The sequence below is a fragment of the Acomys minous genome (assembly GCF_964271855.1).
Source record: "Acomys minous genome assembly, chromosome: 6".
NCBI lineage: Eukaryota > Metazoa > Chordata > Mammalia > Rodentia > Muridae > Acomys > Acomys minous.
The window spans coordinates 120,906,976-120,929,437 of NC_140487.1; the positions used below are offsets into that span (position 1 = coordinate 120,906,976).

A 22,462-nucleotide genomic window follows, 5' to 3' on the forward strand; every position below is an offset into this window, starting at 1 on the left:
TGCGCGCGCGCGCGCGCACGCTTTAAATGAAGTTATGCTACTAGGGGTGACAGTGCTTCTCCCAAGAATCACAGTCTATTTTATAACAACAACAACCCCTGTGGTAGGCTTGGAAAAGCTCCTTTGAGTTACTGGTCACGAGAGTCCAAGACACCTCCAAAACAATATAGGTCACTACTGTGGCCCTTGTTTGCCTTGCACAAAATGAAGGCAGCCTCCACTGTTGACACACACACTTCCTTCAGGTAAAGGAACAGGGGAATAGAACTGGAAGTGATCTCCATGAGGACTGAACCTCACAGTACCTGAAAAAAAAAATGCAGGCTGCCAAGGGAGAAAAGTAACTGACAGCTCTGTCCAGCTGTAAAGCTACAAACCACAACATGACCAAAATGCCAAGATACTCCAAAAGGTGCCGCAGTGGCACCTACATCCCGAGGGCACCAACAACCACCTAGTTGGACTCAAGGCCCTCTCAATAAGAGGGCATTCATGCTTACACAAAACCTGAAAAATCATGACACCAAGTGACACGCCAGTGTGGATGAAGGAACTCAAAGGAAGAGCTCTACACAATCAATGGCTATTGATAAAGGAAAAATCAGTCTTCCTCAGGGCCATATGCCCTGATAGGTTATCTAATCCCAAGTGGATCTGTCAGTCATCAATAAAAATGCATAAAAGCAACATTTCTTCCTTTTTCGTTTGTTTCACATCTGTAGGACAGGTAATAATGTCTCATTTGTTTGGCAAGAGGGAGTAGTTGGTCAGTCTGTCTCCATTTTTCAAACTAGCTTTGCAGCCCAGGCAAGCTCCAAACTCAAAATACTCAAAGTTTCCTTCATCAGCCTCCTGAGTACTAGGATTACAAGTTTGAGCTACCATGCCCAGTTTAACATCACTTTTCTTTTCTTTTTTAATTTTTTTTCTCTCTCTTTCTTTTTGCCCTGGCCAGTCTTGCTAGAAGGTTATCTAACTTAGGAATCATTCTGAAATCTAGTTTTGACATTAATTTGTTCTCTTTTTCCATTTGTCTTTATGAGAGAGAGAGAGAGAGAGAGAGAGAGAGAGAGAGAGAGAGAGTGTGTTTCTGGCTCTGGCGCTAGTTCTGGCACTGGTTCTAGATAAAACAGGGTCTCACAAAGCCCAAGCAAGCCTCAAGCTCCCAATATAGATGAGGATGGCCTTGACCTCTTGACCCTCCTGCCTCCATGTCCTGACTGCCAAGAGTATAGATCTGTTTAGAAGGAATCCTTTATGTAGTGTATGATGCAACACCTGTCAATTAAAAAGCCTATGGTCTCTAGCTTAGGCAGGAAATAAGTGGGACTTCTAGCAGGCAGAGAGGATTCTGGGATAGAGCAAAGTGTGCAAGAATAAGCCACCAAGAAGTGAAGAAGATGAACATACATGGTGCCTGAACTCCGGTAACCAGCCACATGGCAGAATGTAAATTAGAATAATGGGTTATTTTAAGTTATAAGCTAGTCAGAGAAGAACCTAGCTTTATAATCTAGGTATCTGTATAATATTTAATGAGTTTCATAAGACGTTACTCCCAGAGCTAAGGGACAGAAGGAAAACAACCACCTACAGCAGAGGCATGTCTCTATGCCTGGCTTTGCTAGCTTGCTTTCATTCTTTTAATAGCTTCTCAAGGCTAACTGGGTAATTTTACATATTTTTGTTTACTCATAGAACATTAAAAACTATAGTTTTCCCATAGGAAATGCTCTTACAGTATTCACCATTTTTGATGTGTCTGTATTATTACTGTTTTTATTGTTCAATTCAAAATATTTTCTACTTGCCTTTATAATTTCTCCTTTGACCCAAAGGTTACTTAGAAGTACATTGTTTGATTCGCAAATACTCAAGGGTTGTCTAGGCATCTTATGTGTTGATCTTATCTGGTCAGGACATGTATTCTGTAATATTTCTTTCTTTCTTTCTTCCCCCCCCCCCCCCAAGACAGTTTTCTCTGTGTAGCCTTGGCTGTCCTGGACTCACTTTGTAGACCAGGCTGGCCTCAAATTTACAGAGATCCGCCTGCTTCTGCCTCCCAGATTAAAGACGTGTGCCACCACTGACCGGCATATTTTCTGTAATATTTCAATTTTTAAATATTTATTTATCTTAATTTTATGGTCCAAGAGATGGCGTCTCTTGAAGAATGTTCCACACATACTTGAAAATAATATTCAATCTGGATTTACGGGGCAAAAGCATTTTCTGTGCACATGCTAACTAAAACAACTGGGTCATGTAATGCCCAAAATCAACCTTTAAGCCCCACCTCCCCAAGGATCAGGTAACTTCCTGGAATGTTGGGAGTTGTAGTTCTTAGAAAATAACAAGCCTCATGGGAAAGTATGGTGGCTTATAGGTTTGCCCTTATAAGCCCCTGTAGCATATGCCTTAGGGCCATTTTCAGCTGAGAAATTCCAGAGAATGGTCCTGACCAAAGCCCATCTCTTGTTCAATATTTAATATTTAATAAAGCTTGCTTTAAATTTGGCCCAAAATGGTGGAATTGTTTTGCTTCCCCCCCCCCTGCTGAATCTCAGGGTTAAGAGTTCACAGCACGACTGAAACCTTTGATATCTTTATTACTTTGCCAAGTGCACTTCCATGCTCATTCATCTGTTTCTCTCCAGTCCCCATTCAGTTGTAGGCAAGGGTGTGCTAGAACGCACCATACTATGCTTGTACTTATTTTGTAAGTCTAAAGTAAACAAATGCCTGTTTTCACTATATGAAAAGTAAAGCAGGTCTAAATAGGGCTTAAAGCCTTGTCCCTGAAAGCCTGAAGGCAGCAATCCATATCTCTTCAAACATGGTCCCCAGAAGATCCCCTTACAGAGGGAAACACAGGACTAAGAGGTGAGGCAGCTTTGTCAGCATATTCAAGGAAGGCGGCGTCGAGTGTGTGAATCTGAGTCTTTACCTAATCCTTTAAAATTATTCCTTGGAAGACACCCCAGCCCCAGGACATGGCTACCCAGGGGCTGGAGAGTTTGGTTTGGGTGTTCTCTTCCCTCTCTCTGAGCAGAAGCGCACTGATGGCGCCTTATCTCAGGTGGCTACTGCCTTTGTGGGTTGTTCCTCCCATGAACATTAACTCAAGAACTTCAAGAGCTTCCGACAAACGCAGAGAACTTGCTAAGAGTCTGTGGAGCCCCTGGAGGGGACAGCCCACACCCAAGCGCCCGTCCCAGCACACACACACCTGAAGAAGCGGCTTTTCTCTGTGTCCATAGAATGGCACTCCCGTTTGCTGCTGCTGACCTCTGCAGTCTTCACTACATTGGTCCAATGAATAGGAGCCTTACAGAAAAACACACCCAGTCCTTTGGGTCGGGCCTGCAGCCGCCAAGAGGTGAGATGTAGAGGCACGGCAAATGAGTCCCCTGGCATGACGGCAGGAAGCACCACCGGCTCTGCCACAGAAATAAAGAATTAGCACTTGCAGGAAACGGTCCCCAGCCCAAGGCTCACTACCTCAGGACAGAGGCCAGACACACTATGCATATGGAGTGCATGCAGACAGAGAGCCACAGTAACAGTAGCTCCACACTTAGCTCTACACCATCTGAACGTACTGTCAGGAGCCGAAGGGCTGTCCAAGCGCAGCTCCATGGGTGTCTCCAGTCTGTTCTTCACAATGAGGGCCGACCGGACAGTGATTACTTTCCGAGCACTGCCTTCCATTGTGACTGCAAACACCACCCGCACAGGTGGAAGTGAAGAGAACTGTAAGAGAGGGAAAAAAAATGATACATCTGGAAAAACAATGTCAAGAAGTCTGTTGTCACCATAGCTCTTCAGTAAATTATTACCCACCTACACCAATTTTCAGCTCAAAAGTAAGCAGGCAGACCATAAATACTGCTAAACATGAATACTGTTAGGGAGGGAGGGAGAAGGAAGTTGGAGAGGAGAGAGAGAGAGAGAGAGAGAGAGATAGAGGCGCCAAGACAGGACTGCTGGGCATTGTGGCACATGCCTTTAATCCCAGCATTCAGGAGGCAGAGGTAAGCAGATCTCTGAGTTTGAGGCCAGCTTGGGTCTACATAATGATTTTAAACAGCCAGAGCTCTATCATCATAACAATCTATATCAAATCAACAACAACAAAGAGACAGGACTAGAGAGATGCTTCAGGAGTTAAGATCACTGGCCACTAGTATCCAGAGGACCTGGGTTCAAGTCCCAACACCCACATGGCAGCTCACAACCATCCTGTTGTGATAGCCCCTGTTCCAGGGGATCTTCCTGAAACAAGATACACATATGGCATATTTATATACATGCTAGAAAACACACATAAAATAATAAATAAAAAGATGCAGCTTTAAAAACATCTATAAAATAGGGGGCTGGAGAGAGGGCTCAGAGGTTAAGAGCACTGTCTGTTCTTCCAAAGGTCCTGAGTTCAATTCCCAGCAACCACATGGTGGCTCACAACCACCTATAATGAGATCTGGTGTCCTCTTCTGGTGTGCAGATGTACATGCAGGCTGAACACTGTATATGTAATATTTAATAAATAAATATTTTTTTAAATCTATAAAATAATCTACTCAGATATAACAACACAAAGTATGTCCCAAAGAAACTACTGGGGCTGGAGATACAGCCCAGTGGGAGGGTATTTGTGTAGCTTGCGGAAGGCCGAGTTCAGTCCTCAGTTCCGCAAAGAGAAGACAGGAGGAAGGGTTATCCCCAGGCCTCCAGATATACTACAGAGAACGTCAACTACAAGCTGGTAATAATCTATTAAACCTTCTAAATTTCCTGTGATTTGGTAAAAACAAAAACAAAACCACACCACCAGCTCTAATGAAGAAACCATAGACAAAACTTGTTTTCAACTCTCCTGAGGAAATAAAAGAACATTTATCTGAAGCAGCTAAAATTAGCGACACTGAAGTAGGACCTTGCAAGGCACTAACTGGTTTCCCTCACATGGCATCGTCCTTCCAAATTAAGCTGAGAAAGCATTCCTTGAGCACAAACAATGGGCTGGGCCCTGCCCAGACACACACAGGAAGACAGAAGGATGCCTGCAGAGGTTCAGACCTGTCTGTGGAAAGCACAGAATGTAGAAGAAGCCTTGACTGTTTGTGGGATGTTCCTAGGGAGCAAATGACTTTTTGTCTCTCAGTGTGACTCAATTTACCTTTGAAGACCTAACATGCCAACCAAAAACTGTATGTGCTTTCGAGAGCTTTAAAAATAAACTTCTCTCTTAATCAAAACCCTCAAAGTTCTGCCCCAGAATCATGGTTTGCTTTTGTTTTGTTTTTCACATCGCCTGGTTGACTCTTAACTTGGTATGTAGCTGAGGACGACCTTGAGTTCCTGATCCCCCTCCCTGACTCTGCCTCCCAAGTGCTCAGGCTGCCAGCACTCTACAAGCTTTATAAACAGGACGTCAGGTTCAGACACTAAATATAACAGAGGGAAATGGCTCGTCCCTGCTGTTGGGTTACAGTTGCTATGTTAAGTTCCTGAATGCTCACTCACGTGTAACACACGCTTTGTGCAACTACCATACAGAACTATTTATGTAAGAATGAAGTCCGTGTGAGACACAGCAGAGGTTCGGAAAGCACTACTTTTAGATGCTTCCCTAGGGCTTCCTCTGCCAGCGCTGCTGTGATGAGAAGGGACTGTGGGAGAAGCCTACTGAGCAACACAATAAAGTGCTTTGCTTCCAATCCAGAGAACCAGGATGTCCAGCTCAACACTCAACCGTCCTTTCTGGAGCGGTTTTGGTCTTGTTGCTACTGCTATTATTTTATCTGTGTGGCTAGTGAATGACTGTGTGAGTGATGCTACGCCTGAGGGTCCATGGAAGCCATCCCTCAGGGCCGGAGTTACAGACAGCTAGGAGCTGCCAGACATGGTGCTGCCAGCTTACATTCTCTGAGCCCCCTCTTGAGCCCCCTTTCTGTAGGGTTTTTAGGGAGCACATTCCAGGCACAAACAGCCAAAGGTCAAGGCGACATTGGCCCAGACCCCAAGGACCACACACTGCATCTTGAGACCCACCTGGAGCTTCAGTGCCTATGCTCCTTAGGCACAAGGAATGAGAAAGGAATGCCTAGGCTGTGTTGTTGATGTCACCTAGCGATGGTATTTCAAGCACCAGTGGGGAGTGATCTAGCAGTGCTTTTATTTTCCTTGCATGGCCTTTGGACCAAGAATAGGAAATATACAACTGAACCAGGGGAAACTGATAGTTGGGCTGAGAAAGAAAAGAGGGCCCTGGAGGCACTGTAATCCTCAGTTATGTGCACTAATTTAGGGGAGCACTAAAACAAAAGGGCAGGATAAGTGTGTCAGTCACATACAGGCCACAAAGTCCTTTGACAGTCACGAAACACACAGCCACAGTGTAGTGCACACACTCAGTAAGAAAATCATACTTACATAAACCTGGGGATGTATGATGTTTGTTCTGCTGCTTGGGCTGCCAATCTACGAGAGAGCCGCAAAGTCAGAGCATCAGCACAGACCCACAATAGCAGGCACAACGAAACTCAGCGATGATGAATTGCCTTGGAAGAGCACTGTTTCAAACTACTTTCAGGTACAGAATGTCTAAAGACAATATACCATGTTTTGAGCAGTAGGGAGAAAATAATATTCAGTCTACAATCATCTCATGGGTGGGAGGTGTCTCCAGATCTTGTCAATGCAATGGGAAGGTATGTATGTGAAGAGCTGGTCCTTTCACTGCCTGACATGAATTTCGGCAGAAAAATAATCTGATGAGAGGAAGGGGGGATTGTTTTCTCCCACTGAAGATTGGTAGGGTACCAGAGAGAGAGAGAGAGAGAGAGAAAGAGAGAGAGAGAATCTGTGAAATAGTATTCTCCAAAAGTATCTCTCATGAGAAAAGTGAGTGTCTGCAATTTCTATTTCATCACTGGTGTCCATAAATATATCAGCTCCCCGACAAAACATGAATTCACCCAAGAACATCACCAGGACACTGGTATATGCCTATACCAGCAGCTGTGGCAGCCGCCTACATCCCTCTACACTGCCCCGCAGCCCCAGGATGACAGACCAGGGCATAACTAGGGAGAGGGCATGTGAGCTGATGGGTGATCAGACTGGAAAGCAATGGCCATTCCTGTACCTCTGTGCTACACAGAACTTGGAGACATAGAGCTAACAGGACCAGGGAAGAGCACTCTAATATAATATAAATCGTATGTAAATTATAAAGCATTATAAAGAATTATAATACATCAAAGACAGTCGAGATAGTTGGCCCTCTATGTATACAGGTCTTATTCCCTCAGACTCAACCAAGCCCAGATCATGTGCTGTGTAGTTAGGCCTACAACGGTCGCATGTACAAACTCTTTCCTTGTCTCTACCCACTAAAGAAGACAGTATTCGCAACCACTGTCACAGCACTTGTGGTGTTAGGTACCGTAAATAGTCAGAGATGACTTCAAGTTCCCTGGAAGACATGCATGAGCTGTGCGCAAGCACTACATCATAAGGGGCTTGAGCACCTAAGATTTGGGTGTGGGGCAGAGCGGGTCAAGTGTTGAAAGCCATTCTCCCACAGACATTGACAGATGGCTGGACTCAAGTTCCCCAGACTGTGAGCAGCCAAGACATAAGACAACATGCTGCTGCCATGTTTCCACCTTGCTTTCTACTGACGTCAAACATTACCTAGCTGATCTGCATGTTGATTCCTAGCACCTACATCTGAGCCTACCTCTGATGTCATCTTCTTAGAAATAGGGGAGGAGCAGAGCACTTCAACGGGCGGGGCAAGGCTATTGAAAGCTTCCCTGTGTACTAGCCTGGCCTGGGAGGGGGTAGCAAGACACCACAGAACAGCCACTCACCATAGAGGAAGAGGAATTTTTGTCTGGTGCTGCGTATCGGAAGAAGGTGCCAACCTTGTCCACAGACACTGGACTCACTTGCTCCCAGCCGGTCACTCGAACTTGCAGCTGATGGATGCGCAGGTCATGGGTATGTCTGTCAAGCAGAACAGAAAGGGCCCAGTCTCAAAAAGGAAAGAAAGTAGGAGCAGTCTGATTTATTGTATAATGATGTAGAAGCCAGCCGGCTAAGCCTTCTCAGCATTACCTAGTGAGAGAAGCCAAGATGACAGTGTGACGGGCTTTTATTCTGGCAGCAAGTGGTGAGACGTGAAGGGCTTGGACCAAGGGCATCTGCCCTTTTCTCATACACACCATGAAGTCCTGAATGCTTGCCAGGCCTCTCCCAGCAGCACCTAGCTAACCTTCATGAAATAATGATGTCAGTGGGAATCAGTTGAGTAGGATGGTCAAAATGTACTAGCCATTGAATCACGTAACCATGCTCTTGGGGATACATAAGCTTTCTTTTTGTGGTTCCTTTGTTGGAAATTCTGCTCCTCTCAGGAACGGATCCAGTTGTTTGGCACAGGCCCTACGTGACCACAGACAGGCCTGGGAGACAGAGCTCTTGGAGTTAGAGCAAGTGCTCAGCTGAAATTGGAGCAGAAGGCAGTGGGCAGAACAGAAGGAATGGGAGGAAATTGCACGTTTAATTCTATTTTAGATTTTGCTTAATTCAAGCCAGAAGGCTGAAATGGGGAGCTGAACTTGAGGCTGACAGGAAGGGAGGAGGGCAGCATGGGGTACAGTGTGCCAAGGGGAAAATGCCAAAAAAAAAAAAGCATTTATTTTGATGAGTTTAAGCAGTACAGTGGGTTACAGAACACAGAGACTAAGACAGGAATAGCACGAAGGTAAAGCCCTCTCTGATGCAAGAGGCAGGGTTTATTCAAAGGCACCATTAGCAAGAGCCTCGTGAAGGACAGGACACCCTGGAAATCCGTCCAGCATAGATTCAACCCCAACCCCCAAAAACCTCCCAGAGACCCAGACCCACATATTCAAACCCCGTGCCAGTCAGGACTAAGCCAGGCAGGTGAGAACCAGAACCAGAGGAAGAAGAGCTTTGATGCGAGCAAGGTTTGCACATGGGCCCAGCATGTGGCCCCGGCCTGAAGCCGATCTCCTCTGCATCAGCTTGCCCTGAACTCAGTCCAAGGCCCAAGAACTAAGTCTCCACCTATTAGAGCTACAACAGCCTTTGCATTTCAAAGCATTTGCAAATCGTGAGATAATGTCTTATTGGACGTTCTATCTTTCAGGAAACAAACTTAAAGCCTTCTTCATGTTTGTCCCAAGTCCCCTGGCTGGCTGCTTCAGGAGTGACCAGGCCAGCAGTGGCCCTTGAAGAGTTAATCATACAATGCTTCAGATGCCTGCCTTCCTATCACTGGCTCTGGGCCCAGCCTACCTGCTTACAGAAACGTTGTGGCATAAGTGTATTTTAAGACTGAGATCGCCAGGCTTTGAGAACCTTTCCAGAATATCAAATCACTCCACACACGGAAATGTGACCAGGATGCAATGGACCTGAGTGTTAGCAGGTACTAGCCTTTGCTCAGACTCTGAAACATGTAGTTACCTCCTCATACATTGAGTAAATGGAAATAAAAAGAAACACTATCTGAGACAGCATGACCGTCCATATTTTAAGAGGAAACAGTGACTTTCCAGGTATCTTTGAACAATAAGACATTCAAATCATGAGTCAGTGAAGAACAAAACCCCAGGGACAAACATTTACACACATGTCACATCTTTCATGGAAGGATAAACAATCATATTTTACCTGTGTCTTAACTTTCCTCTGGCTTCAAATTCAAAGGGGATTTCTTCACCTGTGAGGACTTCTCGCCACTCGCTGACGTGGGCATCATCCAGAAATGCTCCATTCCCTTCTGGAACCACCCCGGGACTCCCACTGTGAGACAGTGCCGCCCTGGAAGCCAATCACACCACAGGTTTTTCCTTCGGCCTTGCTCTCCTTGCTCTCTGTCTCCTCAGGAGTTCCATACCACCGAGGAGCCTCGCCATCCTGGGACTGAGTGACTGACTGCAGGGGCATGACATAGCCTGGTTGTTCTTTGTGACCCCAGGAGAGCCCTGAATGGACAGTGAGTTCAGCTACTTTCAGGCTCAGTCACAACTTCTTTGGATGTTTAGAAACAGACTGAAGTAATGGTGCGGAGTGAGGAGGGGCGGAAAGCCAGTCTGTGCTATTATGGCATGCATTAGGCCAGCCTGGGCTATAGAGTGAGGCCCTGTTTCAAACACTGACTTTTAATTTAAGGAAAGTGTGTGTGTGTGTGTGTGTGTGTGTGTGTGTGTGTGTGTGTGTGTGTGTGTGTTGCACATATGTGCATGTGGAAGCCAGAGGTCAGCATCAGGTGTCTTCCTCAATCACTCTCCATCTGATTGAGACAGGGTCTCTTATTGAAGGTGGAGCGCATCAACTGGCTAGCCTGGACGTCCAGTGAGCTCCAGGGACCCTGCTGTCTTCACTTCTCAGTGTTGGGACAACAGGTACACGTATCATCTCCAACTTTTTACAAGGCTGCTGGGGATCCACGCTCCCATCCCATGCTTACACACAATCATTTCACTGACTGAGCTTCCTAGTCCTACACATCAGGCATTAGAGTGCTTGCCTGATCGAACTCATGAGCACAGGAGTTGAATCACCGGAGGCCATGTAAGAATGCTGGGTGTGGTGGTGCGTGCATCCTAGTGCTGAGGAAGGGGAGACAGGATCCTTGGAGCTGAGTGTGCAGGGCCTACTCAAAAAGCTCCAGGCCAATGAGAGACCCTTTGTCAAGGGAGGTAGACAACCTTCCTGAGGATGATATCCAAGGCTGCTCTCTGGTCTCAGCGTACAATGTATAGTCACCCACAGCCACATTCATTCACACTCACACACACAGTCACCCACAGCCACATCCACTCCAATTCACACACACACAGTTACCCACAGCCACATTCATTCACACTCACACACACAGTCACTCATAGCCACATTCATTCACACTCACACACACACACACAGTCACCCACAGCCACATTCATTCACACTCACACACACACACACATAGCCACATTCATTCACACTCACACACACAGTCACCCATAGCCACATTCACACTCACACTCTCACACACAGTCACCCATAGCCACATTCACACTCACAAACACAGTCACCCACAGCCACATTCATACACACACTCACACACATCAAAAAGAAGAGAGAGAGCAAGCCCTGAAAGACATCAGTACACAGTCACCTACTCCAGCAGAGTCTGGATCATGCGACCAAGGCAGGACTTTCTAAGGGAGCATTCTGGTGACCAGCAGGAATTTAACAGACGTGACCTAGTAAAGAGCTACGTCTTGGCTGGGGTGCCCTCGTGGCTAGTGGAAGCAGAAGAATGTAGTTTCAAATCGGCTGACAGTTACTCAGCTCTGCCCTTCATGAAGCTGGAAAGCCCCACTCCCCATGCCCCACCCCTACCCCACGTATTTAGAACACTGAGCCAACATCTAAGCCAGCAAAGTCGTTAGTCAAGGTTTGCATTTAGTTTAGGCGAGTTCCCACAGCCCTCCCAACTCCACCCTATGTTATCTGGGCCAAAGTGTATTTTAGAGACAAAAGCAAGTGTTCAGGAGTCAGGAGTAGAGGGCCTTTCCAAAGCACAAGCAGAAGGAAAATGCCAAATACTTAGTTGTGTGAGCAGCTTCTTTCAAAAGTGTGGAGCTGAAGGAGAGGCAGAATGACTCTTCTCTCACTCTCTGACCATGAACACAACACACACACAACAGCACAGCTCCACTTCTGCACCCTGGGGACCCCTTCCCAGCGGTCCTCTGCACAACTAGACCTGTCACCATCAACCTCAGGGCATGAGTTACTGATCAGTTATAAGCCTGGGGCCCTGAGCAGGGGCCAGCCTTCCTTACCTGGTGGGTGTGGTGGTGAGGGTGGCAAACCACAGCGTGCATCCCGTGTGGTTACGCAGAGCAAAGGGAACAAATGGCTGCCGGCGCTTAGGGGTTTTCACCTCTGCTGTGACAAACAAACAAAGGCTATTAATTTTACTGTCTCCATGGCAAACAGTTCTATACCTGGAGACAGCACCCGCAGCTGTCTTCTGTGTGAAGACAGAGGCAAGGAAAAAGGAACTGCAGGCTTGCTGACATGACAAACAGATGCTTCATAGATTTGCTGGGTTCTGTGTGATTGCCTTGTGTGTGTGTGTGTGTGTGTGTGTGTCTCTCACACACATGCACATGTACACACACACACACACACACACACACACACACACACACACACACACAGAGTCCCTAGAACTCTCATGAGTCTTACTGCTCAGAACAGGGCATCAAAACCTAACACAGTTAAAAATCAAGAAAAAGATTGACATAGGCTACTCCTCTCAGTGCTAACCCTGATGGAAGCCCCGTTGAGCCATAGGATGTACATTCATAACAAAATTAAAATCCTGGTTTTTCTTCTAGTGCTTTTTCTCTCTCTCACTTGGGAACCAGGTTATGCTATCTGAAAGCTTTTAAATGAAATTTTTATCCTCTCTTATTTTTAGTGGGTACTGTGTGTGTGTGCATGTGTGTGTAGGCATGTATGTGGTGTTCACCTGTGTATAGGCATGTATGCAGTGTACATGTGTTTGTAGGCATGTATTCAATGTGCACTTGTGTGGAGGCATGTATGCAGTGTGCATGTGTGTGTAGGCATGTATGCAGTGTGTGTGTGTGTGTGTGTGTGTGTATGTGTGCATGTGTGTGTGGAGGCATGTATGCAGTTGCCATTGTCTTCCTCTGTCTTTCTTCATGTTATCTATTTCTTTACTTACTTATTTTGAGACAGGGTGACACATGAATCTGAGTCACTAATCGGCTAGCAAACTCAGAGATCTGCCTGCCTCAGTTCCCCTCCCACACTCACACTAGGATTACAGACATATGCTACTATACCCAGCTTTTCCACATGGGGGCTAAATACAAACTTGGGTCCTTGTGTTTGCACAGAAGGCAATTTACCAACAGAGCCAGCTCCCCAATAGTTTAATTTTGAACACAGACAACCCTCCCCTCCCCTCCCCGCCCCGCCCACTACTATAATGAAGGGACCAAGGAGGCTGCAAAAGCAACATTCCACACAGCTGTTTCACCGAACAGCCTCTGATTGGGAACCTGCAGAGAAACAACTACCCAAAAAGGATATAACCAAATTCTAGGGAGAGGTGAAGTGATGTCAACACTGAGAACTATCAGAAGGCAGAAGACATTCCAGTGTCCTCAGGACCCTTCTGCAGCCTGCTCTGACCACGGGCCTATCACCTCCAATAACCAGACAAAGTAAGTGGGAGGTGGTGGTAGGTACCACCAAGCAGTGACAATTCAGGGTAGGAAGCACCTGGCTGGGGAGCATAGTGCAGAGTTATTGATGACAGCAGCAGGCCCCAGGGTCCAGCCATCACTTTCTATATTTATCCTGAAAGGACAAAAAGAGCCTGAAACAAACCACAACATCAGTGAGTGGGGAGAGGAAGAGCAGCAGCACTGCACATCTCAAGGGACAGCAAATGCTGGCAGTGGAGAGCAGCAGTGAGACTGAATTCCCTTCCCAGGACCACAAGCCTCCACAGCCAAGATGTGAAGATAAATCAAGGCCTGTCCAGCCATGGCAACCATCGGCCTTTAAAGAAGCCGTCACTTTCCCTGGTGTTTGTATTTTGACAACTTTCCAAACAGCAGGAACAAGATAACTGCCAAAAAGGCAACTTCCGGCTAAGACAAGTTCTCTCTGGACAGCAGTAATTCAGCAGAGCCTATGTAATAGCCACCTGCTGAGGACAGGAACAGTCTAGAGCAGTGGTTCTCAACCTGTAGGTCATGACCCCTTTGGGGGTCAAATATCAGATACCCCAAATATCAGATGTTTACATTACAATTCATAACAGTAGCAAAATCACAGTTTTGAGGTAACAAAGATGTAATTTTATGGTTGGGAGGTCACAACATGAGGAACTGTATTAAAGGGTCTCAGCATTAGGAAGGTTGAGAATCATTCAACTAGGGAAAGCCTGCTCCCATAATTTGTGCTGGCACTGCTAAGGATAACGTCTGCCTACAACTGTGCCCACTTCCATCCCAGTGGCTTCCGCTGCTTCACTAGGTGCTCCCCAAGTAAAAGTTGAAGCTGAGATGCTACGGCAAGAGCCTTCCAAAGGGTAAACAGTGCTCACGTGCTCCGGGTGGAGGCTCTTTCCATATGAGCAAGGAGAGCACCTTCATTAGGAGACAAGGGCCAAGAGGAAAAGGACCAGATGGACCTTCCCATCCACTGTGAACCAGGCTGACAGTTTCCATCTGCAAATCATGCTTTGAAATAACAGGTGACAGATGGCTTTGACCACTTTGAAATACAGGCTCAAATACCAGAAATCCATACAAAGAGATCCACATGTCTACTGCTGTGAGATTAGATAACATGGAAGGCACAGTGAGAATGACCCCAGGTTTCCTGTGCTGATCAAACCTAATAAGAGAGGCTAAAACACCACAGAGAACACACAGATCCCAGCACTGCATCAGCATCCAACTCGACGGTGTCCTTGTCTTTGGCACAATACCAGAGAGAAAATTCCCAACTCCATCAAAGAGAACATTACTTCCTGATGACCTCAAAAAATCTGCCTCCAGTGAGCGAATCCAATTTCTTGAGGGGTTGAAAAGGCCTCACGCTCCTCACATCCAAGTTTAGCATCAAATGAAGCCAGCTGAGGAAATTCCTACCCCTCTGTGCACCTTTCCCAGAGTAGTCAGCCATTCTAAGGACTGGGAGTTTCATGCTATGTAGCAGCTTGAGCTATCAGAAAGGACCTGGTTAGTGGGTCGTAACAAAGTCATTGAAGCTCCAAGTCTGATGTTAGCTAGTCACAGAAGTGATGGTGAATTCCTATGCTGCCCACCAGAGTCTGTCACACTGGCTACAGGGGAATAATGCCTGGCTTTGCCTGAACAAGGAAATCATATTGGAAAGCTTAGCAGTGTGAGTTCACAGGAAATAAAGACAGAGGCCCTCTCTCAAAGACTCATCCCAGTTGAGACTTCTAAAAACAAAATATACAGTTCAGTATTCTCAGTAAAATGCCTTTTGGGTTATCTTTCATTTTCTTTTGACAGAGTCTTCCTTTGTAGCCATGGCTAGCCTGGAACTTATGACCTTACTGCCTCAACTTCCCAAGTGCTGGGATTACTGCTGTGGACCACCAAACCCAGCTCAAATGCCTTTTACAGTAAGATATAACAAGACCCAAGATCTGGAATTAGTTACAAACATGAATTAGTTGGGTTAGCAGTGCTCATTAACACAAAGGAAGAGAGGAAGCCTAGCAGTCCACCATGAAGTGCTTCTTCCTGTCTCACTCAGCGGTCACCTCTCCAGGAACATTCTCTTTTCTATCCCCCTAGTTACATAAATTCCGAGGTAAAGAAACTAAAGTTTGTATCCAAGCAATCTGCTGGGAAGCACTCTCTTGGCTCCATGACTAACGATTACTGCTCCTACCTCACAGAGCCCCATGCATGCCCATGAGAATAATCTCTCACTGAGAGCTCTGTAGGCGAAGCCATGTGGTGCTGCCTGCAAAAGACAGCGTTCCTCCATCTCCTGCCTCTTCCCTGTAAGAGCCTCCATGCCTTTGGCTTTTCGGTATTGTATACTGAGCCAACGGTGAGGAGGCGGTCACAGTCATGCTTGCTGCCACTGCCATGACGAGGCACTGCTCTGCTCATCCACTGCAGACACTCTCTGGTTATCACAACAAAGTACTTACAACTGAGTACAGCCCCATTCAACTCCGATTAACAACACACACACACACACACACACACACATACACACACACACACACACACACACACACACACGCGCGCGCACACACACACACCACACACGGCATACAGATTGCCGAGTAAGGCAGCTGTTGAAACAGGAAAATCATGCAAGCCCTCTGGCTGTACTGTACCTCGAGCATAGATCTGGTGCTCTAGGTTAGTCAGACTGGCTGTACTCCTAGTTCTAAGGTAGACAAGAGGGAGGCCTGGTGGACAGGAGAGACAAAGTTAGAAGGTAAGAGTAGGTGTGGTGAACAAGGCGCACCTCCAACAAGCACAAGTAGGGACATTACAAATGGCATGCATCGTGCAGCTATGCAAGTGTTCTTCCTGACTGCTAGGAACCAAGAAGGTCCTTGGCAAAGCCAGCATTTTTGTGCATGGCTTTGGTGGTGCGGCTGTGTCCTCTTTTTCTAGTTAGGCAACAATAAATATGCTGAGTATCCCCTTGGAGAAAACAACAAGACTTTGGGGAAGTTTTAATTTAAAGCATGTTATGGATTGGCCCAAAAAAGTAACAGAAACTAACCAGTATGGATTTAAGGGGAGATATGCCGAGCACTAGGAATGGCAGAATGTTGGTCACCAGGCACCTCAACTACCTGGGCAAGAGTTTATCTCACAGTGCTAAATTCTAAACCCCACACAGGCATATTAAAAAGGCTTGAACTTTTCGTAGACTAGCTAGCCAATGGAGTCCTGCCACAGAGGTCTGCCTGTGGAATCAGCCCTTACTGCAAGGCCCACAATGAAGGCGACACAAGACTAATGCGCTCTCCACCCTGCTAACGCTCATGGGAACAGCAATGAGTCCACAGTTTCTTAGGCTGGGTTGTACAGAAAGGGCTAATCCAGGAGCCTGTTTTACAGCTGGCCTGGGTAAAAAGCCTAACTTTTGGGAGAAACATGGCTAAAGTTCTCAAATAAGATCTGAAAATTGGTAGTCAGTTCAACATTATTGGAAGCTACTAACCTGAAAGCCAATGCTACACATACCATGGGCAGCATCTTAGAGGGCTATCAGGACTTCCCAATAAACAGATGTTTGCTATTTAGGTGTATCAGTTTCAGGCGGTTAAAACAGTGCATCACATCTGCCTCACTATCCATAAAAATCAAGCTTTAATATAGATAGGGTGACTTATCAATAATAGAGGGAGGAGAAAGTGTAAGAAAAAGAGAGAGCGGGGCTTCCAGTGCAGCAAGCCTTCCTGGAGTTGGCACTGGCTGGATCTCAGGTCCCCAGTACAAAGCTACCTTCAGAACCATGCTCTCTTGGGCATCCTACAAAGATTACTTAAGAGCGTCTGGGAAAGGCGGGGTTACTTTTTTTGCCACACATATTAGGAGGGTTGGGGGAGCTGACGCTGGAGACACGGGGAAGCTCTGGCTCCTTGGACTCAGAAACACTAGCCTGACAACGGAAGGACAAGCACAGCAAAGCGTCTTTGTCTTTCCTTCTAGAGGCATGAGGCAGTCTGCTCACTTGCCCCTGAGGGGGAACAAAGCAGCACAAATGCTTCCTATGCTAAGAAAGCCCATCTTCCTGGGACAGTTTGCAGACCAGATGGAATATTTAAGTATTCATGAGCTATGTGAAGTGCCTCCAAGATTCCCAAAGAAACCACACTCAAAGAGTTGGGGGCTGAGCTGAATTTGGATGACAGTGGCTTGGGGAACAACCAGGACCGTGGTGTCTGTCACCATCGCCCAGCTCAGAGGCAAACAGAGCTCTGTGCTGAGGCATTCATCAGGACAGAGAACACCATCAACAAAGAGCACACTGACCTTCTCCAGTATTCACTCCCTTTATGTTCCATGAACAGTAAAGCCCCCCCACCACACACAAAATGTGTTTTTCCCTTGGGATCTTGCCCTCCCTCTTTCCAAGAATACATACAAACCCTCTAGCACTAACTTTAGATGTTTTTATAATCCAGTTTTTTAAAAAAAAAATCCTGTCGATTGCAAAAGCAACTGTTTTCACCCAAGTAAAAATAAAGCAGCCAATGGCGTGTCCTGACACGCTCTCTCAGCTCATCCTCAGTGTCGCTGGAAATCAAGAGTAACGCTTTGCAGATCCCTTCTCCCCCACGTCGATGGAATTAGAGCCCGCATTAACAGTTCAGTAGTTTGTGCCAGAAAACTGTCTTTTACAAAGACTGAAACGAACAACAGAGGCCCGACAGAACTTCCTATGGAGTTCTCCTCAGAGAATGAGCATTCTGACTCTCTGTGAAGCACTGTTCTGCAGATTAACACTGACACAGGCAAACATGCACATCGAAGCATCTTACTTTGTCCAAAGCACGGTGGGTCCACAGAGGAGCCCATCCAGTCTTCTGACTTGGCTGACTCTGGTTCCTTGTCTTCTTTACAGTAATCCGCCAACCAAGATTCCTTGGTACTTACATACTGATCTAGAAAGAAATCCAAAGATAATAAGAGGGAAGATGGGAAAAGGTTCACATCAAATAGTTTCAATTCAGCAAAACAAGCTCTTACTGAGTGCCTCCCTACATGCTGGGCCTATGCAAGAAGCTGAAAGGGCTGGCGCCTGAGACAGCAACTCCACACGGAAGGGATGAAAGCCAGCAGAGGAACTACCTCCATGAAGCCTCCCAAGACATAGCGGACTAAAGCAAAGAAAGAAATACCATGCTGGGGGCAAAGAAGAGCAGACTGACTCTGCTTTGGCAACAGTGGGTGGTGGTAAGGTGTATACCAAAGTCCAGGGAAGTCTTCCGAGAGGTGGAGACCTTTGTTCGGGTCTTTGAAAAAGTGAACAGAGATTCAATGAGCCTAAGAGCAGAGTGGCATTCTAGGCAAAGGGACCAGAAGGTACAAAGACTCAAAGATATTAAAGATATGGGAGACGGGAGAGATGACTGTGATGTTGTATCTTCAGTGCACATTATGTAGGAGGGACATTTCAGGGTCACCAAAGAAACTTTGAGAATGCATGCCATTGGCTTGGCAATTCTTTAAGCAAGCCATTTTCAGAGTTAAATCAGTGTGACAACTGACAGGGACTAGCACAGGGAACTAACTTATTCTGCTCAAGTCATACCTTAGGGAGCCACTTTATAACTGGGCATTGTGGTGTATACCTGTAATTCCAGCCACTTAGAAGTTGGTGGCAGGAGAAATGTGAATTTGAGACTAGCCTGGCCTATATCACAAAACCTTGTTTCAAAAACACAAAAATTCCTGTGTCTAACAGAAGCAAATCTAACCTCACCTTTAGGATATTTAGTGAACCTCATTGACAAGCATTATGAGAAGAAAGTTCTCCAGGACCCTTTGCAGTCCCTAAGAAGCCTCAGATCTTGCTGGGCCACTGAGAGCGTTAACTTGGGGCCCAACACTAGGGTTCACTAGAAAAGCAGTCATGACAGGCACAGGGCCAAGCATTTGCCCACCCGGGCATCCTTATCTGCAGGCTAGGGACTCAGGTTACAGAGAAGATGCTAGCCTAAAACAGGCAGCGTCCACTCACCAATCAGTACAGAAGTGATGTTGATATCCAGGCGAGGTTTGGCCTTGGCCTCCAGTTTCAGTCGAGGAGGATGGAGACGACTAGCTGCCTGTTGTTGCCAGGATACAGAGCATGGCCAAGGCTCAATAAATGGCTCCCAGCCTAAAAGAATGCAGGAAATAAAACATCTGTTCAGCAGATACCCAGGGTTTATAGGAGAATACTGCTCATGAATGCTTAGCAAGGACAGACTACAGTTTAATGGCTTCAATTCAATCTCACAATGAAAGCACCACCTTTTGCTACAGGTCATCCTACAGATGCCTGCTGTCCGGGGCACCTGCCTGGAGGAGCATAAACATTCCCCACCATGCTCTTCTCGAGGTGGCAGGAAGCAGGGCTGGGAGAACACACGCTCAGTTTCATTAAAGTTAGGACCCCTCTTCTTTGATCAAGACAGGAAGAAGAGTGGCAGACTTAGATTAGAACAGAAGACCAGGGGCTTTAGCAAAGAGCTCCAACATCCACCCTGCTCACAGGGGACCACAGGCTGGATCAAGGCCAAATTTGGAGGCTCATTAGCCTAACTTTCTCAGTTTATTTTGGTTTTGGTTTTTTCATCTTAAAACATGCCACATGTATAAAAGAAATTTAAGCAAGATGTATAATGTACATACAATTTAAAGGAGATAGTACCACAGGCACTTGTGTAGTTGTTTAACTTGAGAAACAGAAAATCAGGCTGGGCCTGGTGGCACACATCTTAATTCCACCAGATCTTGGGAAGCAGAAGCAGGTAGAGTTCTGAAGAGCTCAAGGCCAGCCTAGTGAACATAAGCTCCAGGAGAGAGAGAAGAGAGGAAGGGGGGTGGGGTGAGGAGGAAGAGGAAGAGGAGAAATAGAAAACAAGAACAGGTTGGTTTGCTTTATCTTTGAGTAGATGGATACATAAATGGAATCTTTTTTTCCCCCCGCAGCCAATGTGTCAAAAAGAACCCTTGTTCATTGTATAGCCTCATGCTTTCTTGCCAGCTGCCTTTGGAGCAGGTGCTTTCTGGGTTGGGGTCTTCTCCCTTTCTGACTTTTAGGAGGAGGTGCTGCCTTCTGGGCCACAACTTCTTGCCCAGGCCCATATGTATTCTTTTCAAGACTTCTCTGGCCCTAAAACGTTTGACCACATTGTTAAGCACATTGTTGCAACGTATTGATGAAGCTGACTGGGTTCATGTTTTTATACCAATGAGCAGCAATCCACTAGTGAATACCTAATTTGCCCATCTTACTCCTCAAAGATATTTACTGAAGTCTAGTTTTGTTGCAACTAGGAAGACTTTACTACATGCAGATCAGCTGTTAATATGCTTGTGTTCAACTTCATTAGGTCCAAACTACATGAATTGTAATTTTATTTAAAGAAGCTGTGTCTCATTTGCACCTCAGTAGGTAGTAGTGTCACATTTCACCTCTGCCTGACTATTGGGTATAAGAAATTCTATTTTGGCTGGGCAGTGGTGGTGCTCGCCTTTAATCCCTGAACTTGGGAGACAGAGGCAGGCGGATATCTGTGAGTTCTAGGCCACCATGGTCTACAGAGCGAGTTCCAAGACAGTCAGGGGTACAAGGAGAAATCTTATCCCCCCCAAAAAAATCTATCTTGGGCCAAATGTTGTGATGCAAGCCTGTAATCTCAGTATTCAGGGGGCTGAGTCAGGAGGATTTCCATGAGTTCCAAGCCAACCTTAACTCAGTAAGTCACAGAATAGCCTGAGCTACAGAGTAAGATTTTGTCTCAACAAAAACAAAAACAAAAAAATCACAAAACTAGAGATACTTAACTCTTCAAGACTAGTTCACTAACTTTTGAAAGACTTGTAAGTATAATAACAACATATCAAAAATACACTTTTAAAAATTAGGAAATCAAGGCAGGTGGATCGCTATGAGTTCGAGGCCAGCCTGGTCTACAGGTGAGTTCAGGACAGCTAAGGCTACACAGAGAAACCCTGTCTCAAAAAACAAAAAAAACAAAAACAAAAACAAAAACAAAAAAAATAAAAAAAAAAATAAAAAAAAGGAAATTTGTGTTTGTGTGCCCCTTGTTGTTTCTTTGTTTGTTTGTTGTTTTTTGTTTTTCAAGACAGGGTTTCTCTGTGTAGCCTTGGCTGTCCTTTGTAGACCAGGCTGGCGTCGAACTCACAGCGATCCACCTGCCTCTGCCCCCCAAGTGCTGGGATTAAAGGCGTGCGGCACCACGCCCAGCTCACATGTTTCTTAGTTTCATCCCACCCCATCCTTTTTCTCATGTCAAATGTATGCAGCAACAGGTGTAGAGGAATGTTAGTTCAGAACATGGCTGTTCTGGCAAGAGATCATATCCAAAGACCTAGGTCTATGTGATCACTTCCAAAGATCTTTTAGGTCTATGTGATCTGGCTGCAAAAGGTCTCCTAGGTCTGTGTGATCAGGCTGGATACAAGCATGCCTTTAATCCAGGAGACAGAGGCAAGCGGATTTGAGTTCAAGGCCAGCCTTGTATTAGGTAAAGAAAAGCTTAGATCTAGGCGTAGTGATACATGCCTTTAATCCCAAATAAAAGTGAAATTAATTTGTAGTAGAAAGCACCCATATTTGAAAGGGATGTCTAATTGAGTAGCATAAAAGGTGACAAATCAGAGAAGATTTGACAGAATAGGATATGTCCAACTCTCATGAAAAACAGTAGAAAGGGAAGCTACTTAAGAGACAGTTTTACAGAGAAAGGAGGCAGTTTTACCAGGACAGTAACAGAGAAATGGGTTGCAGAGAGAGAACTCAGGTAAAGATGAAACGAGCCAGAAAATGAAAAGAAGCCAGAAGATTAGAGCAGATTGCTGAGATAGTTTGAGGCCAAGCAGAGCAATTCTGGGCCAAGAGAGAAGCCAGATTAAATAAGTCAGCTGGGAGAGGAGTTTGAGCCAGAACAGCTGAGTTGAACCAGCCCAGAGCTCAGAAAGAGCAAGTAATGGTGAGCTTATTAAGCAGTAAGTCTCAGAGGTTGAAAACACTCTAGGCCTAGGGTAGATTATACAGAGGCTCTAGCCAGGATGAGGCCTAGGCCAGCAAAAGGCGGTAGTAAGCCTCCCAGACAACAATTGATCCAGGAGAC

The 22,462-nt window shown here is 45.9% G+C and overlaps 1 protein-coding gene across 7 annotated transcripts in view; it reads right to left on the bottom strand.

Moving 5' to 3' along the window:
• The window catches only part of VPS13D (vacuolar protein sorting 13 homolog D), a 229,158-nt gene that overhangs the window by 115,844 nt on the left and 90,852 nt on the right, over nucleotides 1-22,462 (bottom strand). For 4 of the 7 annotated variants that reach the window (XR_014780258.1, XM_084787196.1, XM_084787197.1 and 1 more), the window contains 9 exons: nucleotides 19,339-19,479; nucleotides 18,137-18,259; nucleotides 15,971-16,045; nucleotides 11,877-11,982; nucleotides 9,715-9,864; nucleotides 7,884-8,019; nucleotides 6,439-6,486; nucleotides 3,603-3,753; nucleotides 3,230-3,440 (listed from right to left, as the gene is read on the bottom strand). Coding sequence is in view for 6 of the 7 variants with exons in the window: in XM_084787196.1 (XP_084643322.1) it covers nucleotides 3,230-3,440; nucleotides 3,603-3,753; nucleotides 6,439-6,486; nucleotides 7,884-8,019; nucleotides 9,715-9,864; nucleotides 11,877-11,982; nucleotides 15,971-16,045; nucleotides 18,137-18,259; nucleotides 19,339-19,479 (1,141 nt within the window). In the remaining variant the exon portion in view is untranslated. The remainder of the gene's footprint in view (nucleotides 1-3,229; nucleotides 3,441-3,602; nucleotides 3,754-6,438; nucleotides 6,487-7,883; nucleotides 8,020-9,714; nucleotides 9,865-11,876; nucleotides 11,983-15,970; nucleotides 16,046-18,136; nucleotides 18,260-19,338; nucleotides 19,480-22,462) is intronic. The other 3 variants (XM_084787198.1, XM_084787200.1, XM_084787199.1) reach the window with 3 other exon arrangements.